The sequence below is a fragment of the Dama dama genome, chromosome 22, assembly GCF_033118175.1.
Source record: "Dama dama isolate Ldn47 chromosome 22, ASM3311817v1, whole genome shotgun sequence".
In the NCBI taxonomy this organism is placed as follows: Eukaryota; Metazoa; Chordata; class Mammalia; order Artiodactyla; family Cervidae; genus Dama; species Dama dama.
Window position 1 is genome coordinate 51,550,366 of NC_083702.1, and position 18,241 is coordinate 51,568,606.

At 46.9% G+C, this 18,241-nt stretch overlaps 1 protein-coding gene across 1 annotated transcript in view; it reads right to left on the reverse strand.

The window, feature by feature from the left end:
* STAB2 (stabilin 2) overlaps positions 1-18,241 on the reverse strand; it is a 167,679-nt gene that overhangs the window by 5,339 nt on the left and 144,099 nt on the right. The window contains exons 59-66 of the mRNA XM_061125502.1: positions 16,298-16,491; positions 15,122-15,263; positions 10,549-10,682; positions 8,382-8,547; positions 8,130-8,236; positions 4,333-4,452; positions 3,430-3,570; positions 432-539 (exon numbers count right to left, since the gene is read on the reverse strand). Coding sequence (XP_060981485.1) covers positions 432-539; positions 3,430-3,570; positions 4,333-4,452; positions 8,130-8,236; positions 8,382-8,547; positions 10,549-10,682; positions 15,122-15,263; positions 16,298-16,491 — 1,112 coding nt within the window. The remainder of the gene's footprint in view (positions 1-431; positions 540-3,429; positions 3,571-4,332; positions 4,453-8,129; positions 8,237-8,381; positions 8,548-10,548; positions 10,683-15,121; positions 15,264-16,297; positions 16,492-18,241) is intronic.

Consider the following 18,241-nt stretch of genomic DNA (forward strand, 5'->3'; position numbering starts at 1 on the left):
TCACCGCCCACTGACCACAGCCAGCTGACCAACTCTTATAAAGCATGTGCCAGGAACTGTCTTTATTATTTTACATTAACTCATTGTCTTCCCAAGAACCCAGGAAGGAAGGCATTGTGACCTCCATTTTGCAGATAAGAAAAATGGGGCTCGATGATGTTTCTGGGGCTTGTCTGAGTTCACATGGTTACGAAGTGGAGGGGCTGAGGATTTTCACTCCCCTTCCAGTGGTTTCTCCACGGGCACATCCTGCCCTTTTCATTCAGCAAATGTTGGTGGTGACAGGTGTTATTTCACTGACACCCTGGCTGGGGGCTGGGCATCCCTGAGGCCAGCTGCCACGGATGGGGTGGACAGGGCGTCCAGGAGGAGCTTGCTTCTTGGGGAGTGGACACTGAGGCTCCTCCTTACCAGGAACGCTGGATACTTACCCCTGGGGTAGAGGGAGCTTTTAAAGGCTTGGAAATGACATGAATAATCCCATTGGAGGCAAAGATGTCCCACTGCAGAATGGCTCTTCCATCGACGAACCTGGTCTCCTAGGGAGGCGAGAAGAGGGCTGCTGGAGATCTCTGACCATCTGATTCTTTCCATGTGGGCAGCCCTTCCATGGTAGAAAGGTGTCCAGTTTCCCCGAGGTCCTGGAGCCTGGGTTTCAGGCCCATCCTCACCGACAGGCAGTGTGGGACGTGTGCTCGCCCTCTGCACAGCCCAGAACACAGCACATTGGTAGTTCTTGTGCCAACACACTGTTCTGAGCTGCAGAGAACCCAGAAGGTCATTCTATCCAGCCTGCTTGTTAACAGATGAGGGGTCAGAAGGAAAATGGTGTGATCACATAGTTAGTGATCACACACCAAGATCGCATAGGCAGTAGGTGGCAAACCCCATGCCTCAACTCCAGACTTGGTGCTGTGAGCATCACACCACACTGTTAGAAAGGGATGTTAAGTGATCTGCTGCTGCTGCCATGTCACTTCAATCGTGTCCGACTCTGTGCGACCCCACAGACAGCAGCCCACCAGGCTCTGCCGTCCCTGGGATTCTCCAGGCAAGAATACTGGAGTGCCAACTGGGTTGCCATTTCCTTCTCCAATGCATGAAAGTGAAAAGCGAAAGTGAAGTTGCTCAGGTTGTGTCCGACTCCTAGCGACCCCATGGACTGCAGCCCACCAGGCTCCTCTGTCCATGGGATTTTCTAGGCAAGAGTACTGGAGTGGAGTGCCATTGTCTTCTCCAGTTAGGCGATCTAATTCCTTGCTAATCAAAGTGTGATCCACTGTCCTCATGGTGTGGGAGGTGATTAGAAATGCAGAACCTGAGGCCCCACAACCCACCTACTGAATTACAATATGCATTTTAACAAACTCATAGGCGATTTAAATGCCTGTTAGAATTTGAGAAGCACTGGTCTAAACTACTGATCTTCAATAATAAATATCATTTATTAGGTAAGTATTAATATTCATTAGGGCTTCCCTGGTGGTCCAATGGTTAGAAGTCTGTCCACCTCCAGTGCAGGGGACACCGGTTCGATCCCTGGCCCGGGAGGATTCCACATGCCTTGGAGCAGCTAAGCCTGTGTGCCGCAGCTACGGAGCCCACACACCATAACTGCCGAAGTCTATGTGCCCTAGAACCCATGTTCCACAACAAGAGAAGCCACTGCAATGAGAAGCCTGTATGCAGCAATGAAGACCCAGTGCAGCCAAAAATAATTAAAAATTTAAAAAATACACAGTTTATAAAAAAAAATTCATTTAGCCCTTGCTACATGTTAGATACAATTATCACACATCAAAATACCTGAATCACTGAATCTCCATAAAAGCATATGATCTGACAAAGCTACAATGAGGTAGCACTTCACACCAGTGAAAATGGCCATCATCAAAAAGCCTACAAATAATAAATGCTGGCGAGGAAGTGCAGAAAAGGGAACCCTCCCACAGTGCTGGTGGGAATATAAATTGGTGCAACAACCATGGAGAACAGTATGGAACTTCCTCAAAATACTAAAATTAGAGCAACCACATGATCTTGCAATCCTACTCCTGGGCAAACTGCTAGAGAAAGCCATAATTCAAGATGATACACACACCCTAATGTTTATGGTAGCACTATTCCAGTAGCCAAGACATGGAAGCAACCTAAACAAGCATCAGCAGATGAATGAATAGAGAAGATGTGGTACAAATAAACAATGGAATCTTTCTCAGCCATAAAAAGAATGAAATAATGCCATTTGCAGCAACACGGATGGACCTAGATTATCTTACTAAGTAAGTCAGAAAGGTACACTTTGTATGTATCACATGGAATCTCAAAGAAAAAGACGAACTTGTCTACAAGACTCATAGACTATTAGACTACAAGACTCAGACTATTTCTGTAAATTTATGGGTAACAAAATGGAAAGGTGGGAGGAGGGATAAATGAGGAGTACAGGATTAACATACATAACATGAAAAAAGTGTCAGTCATGTCCGACTCTTTGTGACTCCATAGACTGTAGCCTGCCAGGCTTCTCTGTCCATGGAATTCAGCAGGCAAAAATACTGGAGTGGGTAGCCATTCCCTCCTCCAAGGGTCCTTCTCACAGGAACTATATGGTTCCCTGTGCTATTGTCTGAGCCACCAGTTGGTCAGAGGGTCAATATTTTGTAATATCTTATACAGGAAAAGAATCTGAAAATACATGTATACCTGAATATATATATAAAAAAGTGAATCATCTTGCTGTGCTCCTAAAACTAGTACAACGTTGTAAATCAACTATACTTCAGTTGAAAGAATACTTTAAAAAGCCTATGATTTGAACATCATGGTCATGTTACCACCACCACTATCACCACTTCTAATATCACAACCACCACCATCATCCCCACTATCATCATCGAAATAATCAATACCACCATTATCAAAATAATATCACTGTTACCATCATAAGCATTATTAACATATGATGCTATCGCCATTATCAACACATCACCAACATCCCTGTCTTTCAGATAAGGAAACTGGGACCCAGAGAAGTTCAGACAAGTTACCTAAAGTCCTAGAGCAGAGTAAGTGGCAGACATACTAGGGTCACTTGACTTCAAGGCTCACATGTTAACACCTGGGATAGGCTGACAATCTGACAGAAATAAAGGCAGAGAATCAGACAGCTTTAGCATGGTTTCATTTATAGGTCCTCATTATCAGCTTCTGGGGCTGGCGGTCACCAGGGGCTTAGTTCTCAAGGGGTAAGGGCTGCCTGACAGTCAGTATGGTGTGTTCTGGTCTTCGGCTGGTACCAACTTACTGCAGCTTTAGAGGTTTCTTTCACATTATAAGTGTCACCATCTATTAAGCACCTACTCTATGCTAGAAACTTTGCATTTATTATCTCCATTTCTCCCAACAAACCCAGAAGACTTTTCATACCAGTTGGCGCTGGTCCTGGCTGGAGGTGATGAGCAGCTGGCTTCCCAGCCTCGTGTGCAGGGTAGTACCATTGACAAGGTCATTGTAGAAAAAGATGTTGATGCTGGAGAGGTGGTGCTCTATGTCCCGCCCAGACAGGGTCTGAGAGGAGACGAGAGACATAAGAATGGCCTTTAAAAGTCAAGTAGTATTTTTTTGTTTTCATGATAAGGATGACACAGGAAAAAAAATCACTTCTCAAGGCCTTGGCTTTTCTGCCTCCACTTTGAAAGTCATTTGAATGGTCTAAGCAAAGCTTCCCAGTGATGTCCTGGGAGGAATGGGTCTTAGTGGGTAACAAGTGAGCAGAGGTATTGCTTCTCTCAGCCCTCAGTGGGATAAGGGCTTGAGGCTGTTGGAGCCCGTGGGTGGGCCTAATAAACGCTGTCAGTTCCTCTGTGTGCCTCGACATGAAGGAGGTCGGTGTGGTAAACCAGTTGCATCCCTGGCCCCAGTTCTTCACCTCGCCCTGTATCCTTGCTCTTTGCCATGTAACTCTGAGGGCCTCTCACTCTGGCTTTGGGCTCAGCCACCTGACTTTTTGGGTGTGTGGTATGTTAGCAAATGAGACCAGACAGGGTCTTAGAAGTGCTGGCATTTTCTGCCAGAAGAACATGCCTGAGCTAACTGCTGAAGCGTGAGAGCCCTGTGGAGCAGAGTCCCAGACAGGCCAGGCTACATCAGCTGATGGCCAGACACGCAAGCATGCCTGGCCAAGCCCAGAAGAACTGCCAGCTGATCTGCAGTGTGTGAGCCCATAAATGTAGCTACGGCACTGTGGGGTCATTTGTGACATTGCATTGTTGAGGTGATAACTGATACTGTCTAGAAGCACTAAACACAGATACCAGGAACCCAGCTCACCTCATTTTCCCAGAGCCCACTGTTCTGGGGCACAAAGAGGGTGCTTCGGATTGACAGGTCCGTCAGGTGTTTCAGGAATGCCCGGCCTCTGGCTGAGCTGTTGGAATACGCCAGCACTTCCTGGGGATAGGAAGGAGGGGGTCAGAAGGGTCAGCGTGGTGTTCAGGGGCTGGCTGGAGAGGGTGGCATCACCCCTCTGGGAGTATTCCTGATGATCACCCCAGCTCAGGCCGCCACTCACCTGCTCATCTTTCTGACTGCCCCTTGGGAAAATTTTAGGAGGATTTTTCCTTTCCTTGATAAATCCTATGGTCCTAAGACACAGCCAGATCACAGGCCATTCTCAACAAGGCAGCTTATGTAGTCTTTGAAATCTTAAGTGAATTCCAGTCTTCTTTTGCCAAAAATTTGCAAGGCGCCCACTTCACCCAGAGGAAAAGCCAAAGTTCTTGCAGCGCCCATGAGGCCCAAACCACCTGGACTCTTGCTCCTCTGACCCTGCACCCCGCTGTCCTCTTGCTCACCCTGCTCCAGCTACACTGGCCTCCTTGACATTCCTCAGGCTTGCTCAGCAACATCCTGCCTTTCATCCTTTGCCTTCTGCCTTTGTTCCTTCTGCCTGGAATGTTCTTCCCTGAAATCTGCATGGCTAACTTCCTCTCTTCTGTCCACACTTTGCTTACTTCTTACCTTCCCACTAAGGCCTTCTCTCATCACTCTAGGTGACATGGGAATGCTGTGGGTCCCCTCCCCACCCCCATGGTCTAGATCGCCTTCTAGCATTCAATACTATCTTCTTTATTCTGTTTCTTGTCCGTCTTGTTCACTGATATATCTCAAGCACATTGTTAAGTACGCAACAAATATTCACTGAACAGATTTTAAGAAATTGCACTTCCCAGTTCAGCACTGTCATCGTGTAGAGAACCCTGCTGCTGCCCAGAGAAGCTGAGAATTTGCTGAAGGGCACACAGCCAGTGGGTTTTGTTCTACAAAGTCTTTTCTCTGAGATGCTGTCACAAGCCACACTCCCACACAGCATACATATTGGTTTGGGTGTTTTAGAATATTTACAGTAACCCTGAGTTTTTAGGCTAGTTAAGTGGATACCTTTCGTCTGTGGACAAAGACTCACTATTTTGGGGTCCTTGGTCTAGCTTCTGCCCTGTTCCTACAAGCCCTGTACTTATGCTCCGTCCCCTCTCCTTGGCTGTGTCCTTGACCTTGCTAAGCCTCAGTTTCTTTATCTGGAAAATGGGAATAATGGCAAAAATGACTTCATAAGGTTGCATAAGGATTTATTCTGTCCAACAAGCATTACTGAGCACCTATTATATGCTAGCCATAAGACAGAGAAAATAATTTCCCTTATGGGGCTTATGTTTTGTGAAGCAAGTGAAAAGTAACCTGAAAGGACTCAGAGAATGCCTTGTGTGAAGAAAATGCACAGGAAATGTTAGCTATTGTTATTATTGCTGTTATTAATATTAAAGCTCAGTTCTTTGATAAGTTCAGTTCAGTTACTCAGCTGTGTTTGACTCTTCGCGACCCCATGGACTGCAGTACACAGGCTTTCCTGTCCATCGCCAACTCCTGGAACTTGCATATACTCATGTGCATCGAGTCAGTGATGCCATCCAACCATCTCATCCTCTGTGTCCCCTTCTCCTCCTGCCTTCAATCTGTCCCAGCATCAGGGTCTTTTCCAATGAGTCAGTTCTTCATATCAAGTGGCCAAAGCATTGGAGTTTCAGCTTCAGCATCAGCCCTTCCAATGAATATTCAGGACTGATTTCTTTTAGGATTGACTGGTTTGAGCTCCTTGCAGTCCAAGGGACTCTCAAGAGTCTTCTCCAACACCACAGTTCAAAGGCATCTATTCTTTGGTGCTCAGCTTTCTTTATAGTCCAACTCTCACATCCATACATGACTACTGGAAAAACCATAGCTTTGACTAGATGGACCTTTGTTGGCAAAGTAATGTCTCTGCTTTTTAATATGCTCTCTAGGTTGGTCATAACTTTTCTTCCAAGGAGTAAGAGTCTTTTAATTTCATGGCTGCAGTCAACATCTGCAATGATTTTGGAGCCCAAGAAAATAAAGTCTGTCACTGTTTCCATTGTTTCCCCATCTATTTGCCATGAAGTGATGGGACCAGATGCCATGATCTTAGTTTTCTGAATGCTGAGTTATAAGCCAACTTTTTCACTCTCCTCTTTCACTTTCATCAAGAGGCTTTTTAGTTCCTCTTCACTTTCTGCCATAAGGGTGGTGTCATCTGTGTATCTGATGTTATTGATATTTTCCCCGGCAATCTTGATTCCAGCTTGTGCTTCATCCAGCCCAGCATATCGCATGATGTACTCTGCATATAAGTTAAATAAGCAGGGTGACAATATACAACCTTGATGTACTCCTTTCCCAATTTGGAACCAGTCTATTATTCCATGTCTGGTTCTAACTGTTGCTTCTTGACCTGCATACAGATTTCTCAGGAGGCAGGTCAGGTGGTCTGGTATTCCCATCTCTTGAAGAATTTTCCACAGTTTGTTGTGATCCACACAGTCAAAGGCTTTGATGTAGCAGAATAGATAGTTTTCTGGAACTCCCTTGCTTTTTTGATGATCCAATGGATGTTGGCAATTTGATCTCTTTCTAAATCTAGCTTATACATCTGGAAGTTCATGGTTCGCATACTGTTGAAGCCTGGCTTGGAGAATTTTGAGCATTACTTTGCTAGTGCATGACATGAGTGCAATTGTGAGATGAGTGCAATTGTGCAATAGTTTGAACATTCTTTGGCATTGCCTTTCTTTGGGATTGGAATGAAAACTGACCTTTTTCAGTCTTGTGGCCATTGCTGAGTTTTCCAAATTTGCTGGTATATGGAGTTCAGCACTTTAACAGCATGGCTCAACTGGAATTGCATCACCTCCACTAGCTTTGTTCATAGTGATGCTTCCTAAGACCCACTTGACTTCACATTCCAGGATGTCTGGCCCTAGGTGAGTGATCACACCATCATGGTTACCTGGGTCATGAAGATCTCTTTTATATATTTCTTCTGTGTAGTCTTCCCATAGTCAATACCAATTCCTCTCTAACAGGGGCTTTCTCTTCATTGGACATGACTTGTAGAATATTAAAGTGACTTCAGATGCAGTGCAGGAATTCCCTGGTGGTCCAATGGTTAGGACTCAGTGCTTTCACTGCTGAGGGTGTGGGTTTGATCCTTAGTTGGAACTAAGATCCTGTAAGCCATGTAGCATGGCCAAAACGAAAATTTTTTTTTAAAAGAAAAAAGTGCAGTGAAAAATGCAAGTTGACTGTATATTGAGAATTTGGCCACTGGGTGATCACCAGGCAGACTTAACTGTGCCCCACCCTGTCCATGAAGACAAAAGAGCAATTTATTCCTACAGGGCAGACTCTGAAGCTGCTGTAGTCGCAGACAGACCGATGAGTTACCAGCTAACACCGGGATAGCATTTTCCATCTGCTGGCCCCAGGGCTAAGCACTTTACCAATATCAAGTCATTAATTTGTCACAATGACCCCATGAGATTGGGTCATCTCCATATTACAGATGAGCAAAGTGAGGCTCAGAAGGGAAAGCAGCTCATTTAAGGTGATGCACCAAGTGGCAAATCTAAGCGTCAAACTTGGGCAGTGCAGCTGTGTCCACACTCTCAACCCTGACTGTGAGCCTCCGCCTTCTCTCCAGGACTAGACTCTCTCATATCTGCTTTGAGGTCACCCCTCCACCCAAGGTGAAAGCAAACAGATGTGGTACAGACCTTCAGGAAGTTTGTGAGCGAGGGGAAGGACATTAGGACCTGCAGCAGATTTCCACTGCACGAGAAGCCATCTCCCACGTAGCCCACCTTGCAGGTGCAGTTCACATCTGGAAGGCAGAAACACACAGAGTCTCCCACTGGTGAGGCTGGCGTCTTGGCTACCCCATCTCATGCTGGGAGGTCGGCCGGCCCAGCTGAGGATGGCTTAGCAGCTGCGTGGCCTGGAATCTGAAGCGAGGTTGGGGCCATTACCTTTCATCCGGTAGCAGAAGACATCCCACATCTCGCTCTTGTTGTTTCTTGGCCCGTAGTCCACTATCCCGACGACCCCAGAGCCGCAGTTCTGGGAGGCATAGGAGGTGGGGTAGGCTACTCGCCCACTGTCTAGCCAACCTGCTGAGCAGAGGTGGTACTTGGCCTGTGGAGACAAAGATGTGGATGTCGGTCAGCTGTGATTTCATATCTGTTGTGGAATTTTGTGGCTAATGTCTGACTCCCCCATCAGACCGACAACTCCATGGAGTCAGAAGTTATGGCTTATTTTGCCTATTGTACCCCTGTGCCTGGAACATAGTAGGTGTTCATTACATTTTTGTTGATTGAGCCACTGGATGGATGAAAGTGGTGCCTTCTCTTCCCTGTAAGTGCTCAAGTCCATACTCATTCTTCTTCCCTCTTGAGAAAGGATTTACAATTAGCTCGTTACCCCTAGGTGCAAATTTCTCTGCTTATGGGTTGATGGAACTCCAACTGATCACCATCATCCTCATCATGATCACCCTCATTGCCAGCATCACCATCACCATCATCATAGTATTTACTGAGAGCTTATTCTGGGCCAGGTCCTTTTGCAAGCACTTTTCATGTGTCAAAACCTTTATCACTTACATCAACCCTTTGAGATAGAACCTTAAAAAAAAGTCTCTATAATATAATTGAGAAAATAGAGGCAAAAGGGGTTTAGTAACTTGCTCCAAGTCATAGAGCCAGCAAGTAGCAGAGCTGAGGTTCAAACCCAGGCACACTACTCCAGAGCTCTTAATTTTAAAACCTGAGTTCCCATGTGAGTCAGTCACTCTGTCTTATTACCTTTGAAGTTAAATGAAGTGAAAGTTGCTCAGTTGTGTCCGACTCTGTGACTTTGTGGACTATACAGTCCATGGAATTCTCTAGGTCAGAATACTGGAGTGCATTAGCCTTTCCCTTCTCCCTGGGATCGTCCCAACCCAGGGATCAAACCCAGGTCTCCCACATTGCAGGCAGATTCTTTACCAGCTGAGCCACAGGGGAAGCCGTTGTGTGGCTTATTACCTTTAGTCCTTTACAAACATGCCAGGTGGGACAGGGGTTTCAATGCCTTGATTGAGGTCACACAATGAACAAGCAGGCATGCGTACGCATGCTCAGTTGCTCAGTAGTGTCTGACTCTTTGCAACCCCATAGACTGTAGCCCGCCAGGCTCCTCTGTCCATGGGATTATCCCAGCAAGAATACTGGAGCAGGTTGCCATTTCCTCCTCCAGGGGATCTTCCTAACCCAGGAATTGAACACAAGTCTCCTGCAGCTCCTGCACTGGCAGGCGGATTCTTACTGCTGAGCCACCTGGGAAGCTCGAGCAAGAAGGAGAAACAAGAAATTCTGACCCTCCAAGATGCTGGGTCCTGGCATCAAGGGCTTTGCTCCTTGTAAAGAAACGTCAGGTCTGAAGATCTGGTCATGTTGGAGGTTGGAGGAAGGGCAGTAAAATCATGAGGATGGGCAGTGATCTTGTGAGCACTCACTAGCACGCTACTCCGGGTTGCTGACCTTTCCAAATGGGCTGGGCTTCTGACGTTAGAGGCCGAGAGAGTTACCCTGCCAGAGCTGCATCTCCTACCTGGCTGACAGCTGGGCAGTTTCTCTGCACCCCCTTCGCAATGCCCCCAGGCGTAGAGAACCTGGGCTATTCCAGGGACACTTGGCTGCCTCTGGGCTCAGGGACCCTAGGCTTGTGGGTAACTGATCTCCTGGTTTTCAGCCGTGCGGTGCCCACGTCGGTGCCTCTGCCCTGGTGGTTGGACGTCATGATCGAGAGCAGACTTGAGTTGGGGTACACTGAATCCTGGGTCTGCCACTTCTTGGCTGGGTGACGCTGGGCACGTTACCTTTCTGAACCTCAGCTGCCCTATCTTATGGCAGTAGGAACACCTACCTCCAGGGATGTTGTAAGAATGAACGATGTCAGTGAAGCGCCCATTCTGTGCTGACATGTGACAGACCCCCAGTGGACAGACCCCCAGTTCAGGAGCTCCCCAAACCCCCCACTTCAGGAAGGCAACAGCCGAAGCCTCCCCTGTGTTAAGAGGAAGCGCCCCACCCCCCTGCACCACGTATACCCAGAAGACCCTGCCTGCATGGCGCCCACAGACTGGAAACCCACCTTCTGGGCATAGGAGAGCTGGTTGTAGGTTGCCATGGTTGCAGCTTCCTGGGCACAGGCCTCTCTGGCTTTGTCAAAGGTCAGCTTGTACTGGCCGAGTGGGGAGCGTAGATGGAACACTCCAACGGTGGTATCTAGAAGGGGGAGGAGAGGAACTGTTCAGCCCCACACCTCGGCTGGCAGTGCTCCCAGCAGAGATTTTCAAAGCGGAGGGCTGGCCATATCCCAGGGTTTCTTGGGATGTCACTCTCCTTTGACATGTCATTTAAAATACTTATTTCTTTTCTAACTATGAAAGTAGCACGTTTTCGAGGTGGAAATCTGGGCCATACAGAAAGGAAAAGAAAGAAAAATCACCCATCTTCCTGCTCTCTGGAAATAATCATTACTCCATGGCTAACATTTTAATATACTTCTGTCCAGAATTTTTATTTTTGTAGCTTTTAATTTTGATGTAATTTCACCCTTTCAGTCTTTTTTCCTATTCATTTGCATGTCATATATATCACAAATATGGCAGTATGCTGCATATATAGTTTTTAGAAGTCTTTCTTATAACATTAAATGAGGATTATTTTCCTATATTATACATTTTCTCTGACAACATGATTTTACCTTGATACTTTTAGTTGAACACTTTTTGTGAACTTCACAGCCATGAAAAAAAAAATGCATTAAATGAATTTCTGCCAAGGAACCCATGTATTTTCTGATTGCCATTATGCCTTTAAAAAAGTTTTCAAGCCATTTTCCCCTTAGATACTAGAAAATATTCATCACTTTTAAATATATATCTCTTTTAAACCAATTAATGCAGAAATCAGAAATAGATCAAGAACCAAGTCACATTTTTATATTGTCAAGTTCATTATCAGATGCTACTAAAAGGGTATATTCCACCCTCCAAAAGAGCTAAGATTAAGGTTTTCTTTATTCTTTTTGGCTTTTCTGCCTGTGCGATCTTAGTTCCCTGACTAGGGATCAAACCTATGCCCCCTGCAGGGGAAGTGTGGAGTCCAAACCAGTGAAGTGAAAGTCACTCAGTCATGTCTGACTCTTTGTCACCCCATCGACTATCCAGTCCATGGAATTCTCCAGGCCAGAATACTGGAGTGGGTAGCCTTTCCCTTCTCCAGGGGATCTTCCCAATCCAGGGATCGAACCCAGGTCTCCTGCATTGCAGGCAGATTCTTTACCACCTGAGCCACAAGGGAAGCCCAAGAATACTGGAGTGGGTAGTCTATCCCTTCTCCAGTGGATCTTCCTGACCGGAGTCTCCTACATTGCCAGCGGATTCTTTACCAACAGGAAATCCACAAGATTTTCTTCTTTGACCATAGTCAACAGTATATTCACTCCACAGGCCATATAATATTGTCAGCCAGATATTGAACATAAATATCAGCAGAACAACTTGGGGAGGAATGGTTAGCCTTGTATCCTTGCCATGACAACACAATTCTTAATTGTGCCTTTGAGAGGACATAACAGTATATTTGATCATCATTTACTAATTTGTTATTTCTCATTTTTGTGATGTTATGTAATGCTGGGTGGTGTGAAGTGAAAGTGTTAGTTGCTCAGTCGTGTCTGACTCCTTGTGACCCCATGGACTGTAGCACGCCAGGCTCTTCTAGGCATGAAATTCTCCTGGCAAAAATACTGGAGTGGGCTGCCATTCCCTTCTCCAGGGGATCTTCCAGACCAAGGGTTCGAACCCAGGTCTACTGCATTGCAGGCAGATTCTTTACTGTCTGAGCCACCAGGTTACATTTATTCAAGTCTTAGATTATTCGTACAGGATGTGTCCCTTGAAATGGCACTATGAGTCTTGGCATGAATTGTTGTATTGCTTTCCATACACATCGCCAAACTGGTTACCTCAAAGGCTATGCTGGTTTGCCCTCCTCTGAACTATGTGAGACTAGGCACTTCCCCCTGAGTGTGGGATGACAGACTCTGTGACCTGCCCACCAGGACACTGGGCCATTATCCCAATGCCGTCTTGTCTTGCTAAGGGTAACCACTCAGCTACAACAGAAGGTGGATCCAAATGTGACTCCTGGTCACTTAGTATCACTACCATAGTTTTCTTGGTATTCATAATAAAGTAGAAGAGTAAAGCCCCTGGGAGAAGATGGGTGATGCTCTAGGCAATGAATAGATTCTGTGAGCTGTGGGAACAGGCAGGACTGGCTAAATGAACTGTGCTCTAAAGAAAAAACCCAAGTATCTCTTGATTCCACAAATGACTCAGGAATCAACATCTCTTATCCCAGCTGATCATTCTTGACCCCATCCTATCTAGCAACTGCCTACAGAATCTCTGCTTTGAAGTTCTACCATCACCTTGTGATAGAGCTTGGAAGATCCACAATCACCTTCAACACAGAATGTCCCCAACCAAGCTTTCAAGGTTCTTGGGTCCCCATCTCCCAGATTGCTTTAACACCACCACTGAGTCAGTCTTTGAAGATGGAAACCTTACATTATGGTGGATCCTTTCCTTTTCTTCACTCTCCATGTCTACAGAGTGCCCTTCTCTCCCTGGTATCATTCCTCTTCCCAGGAGAGACCCTGTTACCTTGGGGTCATGGCCTTGATACTACACCATACCCCCTCGTTGCCTCATCCTTTCCAGCTACCATTGATAATTCTCTGCTGTCCACGAGTCCCCCCAGCAGAAATGACTTGCCAGCTCCTCTGTGCTTAATCAGCTCAAGCATCTTTCAAGCCTCAGCTGTAGCCCCCAAGGGAGCTCCTTCCTGCCCAGGACTGCTTATATCATTCCTTTGAGGGTTAGAATTTCAACACATGAATTTGTGAGGAACACAGACATTCAGCCCATAATAAGTCCTAAGACACCTCCAACTCATTTGGGGGATGAAATATAGGGTATATAAGCAGGAAATACATAGGATATATGACAATATATGACACTGTCTCTTTTTGCAAGGAGATTCCCAATGCAGTTGAGGCCCTTTTAAGATTAATAAAACCAGGGGAAGAAAAGTAGTAAGACAGAAGACAGCAATTTATCTCATGTAAGCAAGCAGATTTTGGCAGGCAGAGCTCTCTTCAGGAGGCCCCCTTGTCTTGTCACTAACCTTAAACCAGGCATCCCCATGCTCTACCCATCACCAACCCTAGCACAGCTTTCAGATATTTTGATCACATAATACCTTGCCTAATGTGTTGGTTTCTTCTGTAAATCAAAGAAGTAGAAATGAAGAATAAGTAATTAACAGATGACCAGATCTCTTCCCTAGCTTCCCCTTCAGTCATTTCAAGAACTGACCGTGTGAACAAGAGAGCATCTAAAGAAAAAATCATAAGAAATTGACCAGCCTGCACGCAGTGGGGGATAGTGACAGCTCTGACCCCCCTCATCTCAATGATTAACTGAGATTACGTCCCTGTTTCCCTGTAAAAGCTTTCATGGCCAAGCAGAATCTTTGGAGGCTGGTTTGGGGAGGGAGGACACTGAGCCCACCACCTCCCCAGATTTCTTTCTTTTCTTTCTACCAACGTTTGTGAATATTGATTTTGTAAGTGGTGAGCAGTGAGACCTGATTTGCTAACAATGATATCAGAAGGTGGGGCCTTTGGGAGATTATTAGGTAAGGAGGTTGGAACCACAATGATTGGGCAAAGCCCTTATAAAAGGGACCCCAGAGAGCTCCCTATTCCTTCTGCTTGTGCGGACACTAGGAGAAGTCAGTGGTCTGCAGCCTGGAAGACAGTTCTCAGCAGAACCCCACCACACAGGCACCCTGATCTCAGGTTTCCAGCCTCCAGAGCTGAGAAATAAATTTCTGTTGTTTATATGCCACCTGGGCTATATTGCAGCAACCCAAACAGACCAAGCCAGTACGTAGCAGGTGTTAAGTCAACAGTTATTATTGAGATGTCAGAAAGCTGCGCCACTAAAATTACCGTGTCTATAAAACAAACAGTAAATCCTGATTGGCCACAATGCACGGTGCTCTGAATTGCTTTCTGAACCACTGCGGTCCCTCCTTGCCCCGGGCTCAGAACCCCACCAGTGGGTCCCGGATGGCTTTTCTCCATCAGGGGTCAAGATGCCCTACCACCCACATCTCTGCAGTGCTACCTGGCTTTTTATTGTGTGTTATGATTCTTAGTGTGATTCTACCTGTGGGTTTACGATAAGCCATTCAAATCATCCTTGGAAGTGAATGCATATATGCTGATTGATGTGCTATTATTAAAAAACTACAAAGAAACTGCTCCTCTGCTTGTGGCAGGCACTATCTCTTTGTTATTTAACATCTTAAACTATGCTCCTCAGATTCAGTTCCAATCCTCAGTGGCAAGGGTTGCTAAGCAACCAGGGAAGAGTGAGTAAAGCAGCTGCCCTGCGAGCCCCTCCTGGTTCTAACGCCCACAGTCCAGTTCCGAGCACTCTGCCCCTGGACTGCAGAAGCCCACCACTTCCTGGGCAATGCATGGGCTATTCGGTCCCAGTTTTTAAGACTTTTCCCTTTTGCTCTTACAGAGCTTCTTTCCCCAACCCCGAAGATCAGGCGCTTTGGGTCAAGATCACTCTGACCTTGAAAGTGGAGGTCGGCACAGTCGGCGTTGGCATGGCACTGCCCATTGTCCTGCAGGCAGCGGTCGATGGGTGGCTGCTCTGGCTCACAGTCCAGCCCGTCTCCCACGTAATGACTTTTACATTCACATTTGTGCTTGCCCTAGGGGGAGAGCAAAGATGAAAACGCCTCTCCTTGGGGCCCCCGGAATCCCCTGTGCTCCACAGGCTACCATCCAGCGTAGGAGATGCTCAGAAGGGTGCCTCTCCCGTCCAGTGGGAGCTGAGTTACTGCTCTCTCTCGCTTTTGTCCAGACTCGGGATGCAGCGTCCTCCTTTACATCCCAGCTCAGTCGTCACTTCCTCAGGGAGACCCCGTCTCCTGGTCCCTTTTATCACACTGGCCTGATTTCAGAACTGAGCATGCCTCTTCCTTCCATCATGTATAAACTTTCGATCACTACATCCCTGACAGCTACAACAGCACATAGCAGGTGCTTGATGACCATTTGTCGAGCCAATGAATGATCTCCTTTAATCCCCACAAATGATCCTGTGAGGTCTGCATTGTTATGAGGCTCATAATTTGTGACTAAGGAAACTGAGGCTCAGAGAGGTTAAGCAGCCAGCCCCAGACTGCACAGCACATCAGGCCAGGAGCCAAGACTCAGAGGCTGCCTGACTGTTGAGTTCACATTTGTAGCCGTAATGGACATCATCTCCCACCATCTTCCCGTCCCATCAGAGAAAGGGGCAACGGGGCACTGACTGCACTCTGAAAAGGTGTGAGTGCACTTTTCCTGCCACTTGTTACTAACTTTTTCGGTTTGTATTTTGAATAACTTTAGATTTATAGAAAAGATGCAGAGTCCCCTTATATTCTCCACCCAGTCTTTCCTAATGTTAACATCTTACCTAACAACAGTTCATTGTCAAAATTAAACAACTAGTGTTGGTGTGTTACTATTAACTAAACAATACACTTTAAGTGGACCTAACCAGTTTTTCCAGTAAGGTCCTTTTCCTGCATCGGGTTCCACTTTGTAGTCAGCTTGTTGACTTATCAAGAAGTAGAGAACTAGACTTGGGTGGGAAGAAGGCTTGGGAAGAGGCCAAGGGTGACCTGAGTGGAGAAGCCAGGCTGGGGGAGGCCCAGGTGGTACCCCGCCCCCCATTTCCCCCGGGACAGAGACTCACCGGGCCGGTCATCTTGCAGGTGGCATGCTCGTGACACCTGCCGTTGAGGCCGTCTGCACAGGGGTCAATCTCCGTGCAGCTGCGGCCATCCCCCTGGTAGCCCTTCTGACAGCTGCAGGAGACCTTCGTGCCCTTCTGGGAGCACTTGGCGACCTTTGCACACCCGCCGTTGTTCTGTTTGCAGAAATCCACAACTGCGAGAGCAGAGGAAGTTAGACTCTGTGTAACAGGGGCTTCAGATCAGGGTGCGGGTCACCCCAGGACCAGGTACAGCGGGCGAGGAAATGGGCCCCCACATGTCAGCGCCTCAAGGAGGCCTCTGTGCTACCTTTGCCACACTAGAGTCCTGTGGCTAACACCCTAACACTGCGGTCCCCAACCTTTTTGGAACCAGGGACTGGTTCCATGGAAGACAATCTTCCCAGGGGCCGGGGGTTGGTTTCAGGGTGATTCAAGCTCATTACATTTACTATGCACCTTGTTTCTATTATTACTTTATCAGTTCCACCTTAGATCATCAGGTGTTAGATTCTGGAGGGTGGGGACCTAATAGACCAGGCCTGGGGATATCTGTCCACCTCTGCCCTTTTTAATCATGAACTTCTAGGCTTCACTTTGACAGTAGTTTTCTAATGAGTTTGGGTTTTTAATGTTAGGACATAGTGTGTGTGTGTGTGTGTGTGTGTGTGTAGGGTTAAGGCACTACTGAGCGCTCTCTGACACAGACGCTGCTACCCCCATTCTACAGATGAAGAAACGGAAACTCAGAGCTTCACTGACCATCAGAGGCAAACTAGCTACAACTGGCGGGGTTGGTTTTAAACCCAGGGTGGTTTGATTCCAAAGCCCACATTTCCCCCACTCTTTTGTGTTGCCTCTCAACTTTTGTTTTCACAATCCTCCAAATTTCAACTTAACTAATAGATGAGCTCCAGCCCCAGGAGTAGCTGGAAAGCCGTCTGATGTCTCTCCTCTGCCTTTCTGGCTGAGAACATGAACGTGAGCACAGAAGGCCCGAGGCTGGCAGAGCAGACAGACAGAATCTGGGTCTCTGCTGCCACTGAGGGTGCTGAGCCAATTCTGGACTGCCTCGTGGCAGATGATAAAGTAGCGGGAGTAGCAAGATCTCAGTTCTGTAAAGAAAGCATCTGTCCCTATATGAATAAAGACATTCATGTTTTCATGAATGTTCATGAAAACAGAAGGTACATGTGTCTGAGACTGCTGTTACTACTAAGTCATTTTAGTCGTGTCTGACTCTGTGTGACCCCATAGACAGCAGCCCACCAGGCTCCCCCGTCCCTGGGATTCTCCAGGCAAGAACACTGGAGTGGGTTGCCATTGCCTTCTCCAATGCATGGAAGTGAAAAGTGAAAGTAAAGTCACTCAGTCATGTCCGACTCTTAGCGACCCCATGGACCACAGCCTACCAGGCTCCTCTGTCCATGGGATTTTCCAGGCAAGAGTACTGGAGTGGGGTGCCATTGCCTTCTCCACTGAGACTGCTAGTTTTCCCCTAATATCTCCTGTCTCCTTTTTCTATCTGAGATTTATAGCTTAGCTCATGGTTGAGCAACTGAAGACTCCATTTATCAGGCTCCTTTGTCCCAGGTGTGACAGAGAATGAGGTTCTAGACAATGTGATGGAGCAGATAGGAGTTTAGCAACTTCTGTGTCTGCTAAGTTGCTTCAGTTGTGTCTGGCTCTTTGCGACCCCATGGACTAGAGCCCACCAGGCTCCCCTGTCCATGAGATTCTCCAGGCAAGAAAACTGGAATGGGTTGCCATTTCCTCCTCCAGGGGATCTTCCTGACCCAGGGGCTGAACTGTGTCTTCTGCATTGGCAGATGGGTTCTTTACCACTAGCGCCATGCGTGGGAAGCCCTAGGTATGTCCTTAAAGGGAATGAGGTTTGCTCCCCCCAACAGCCCTGCCCCGACTTTC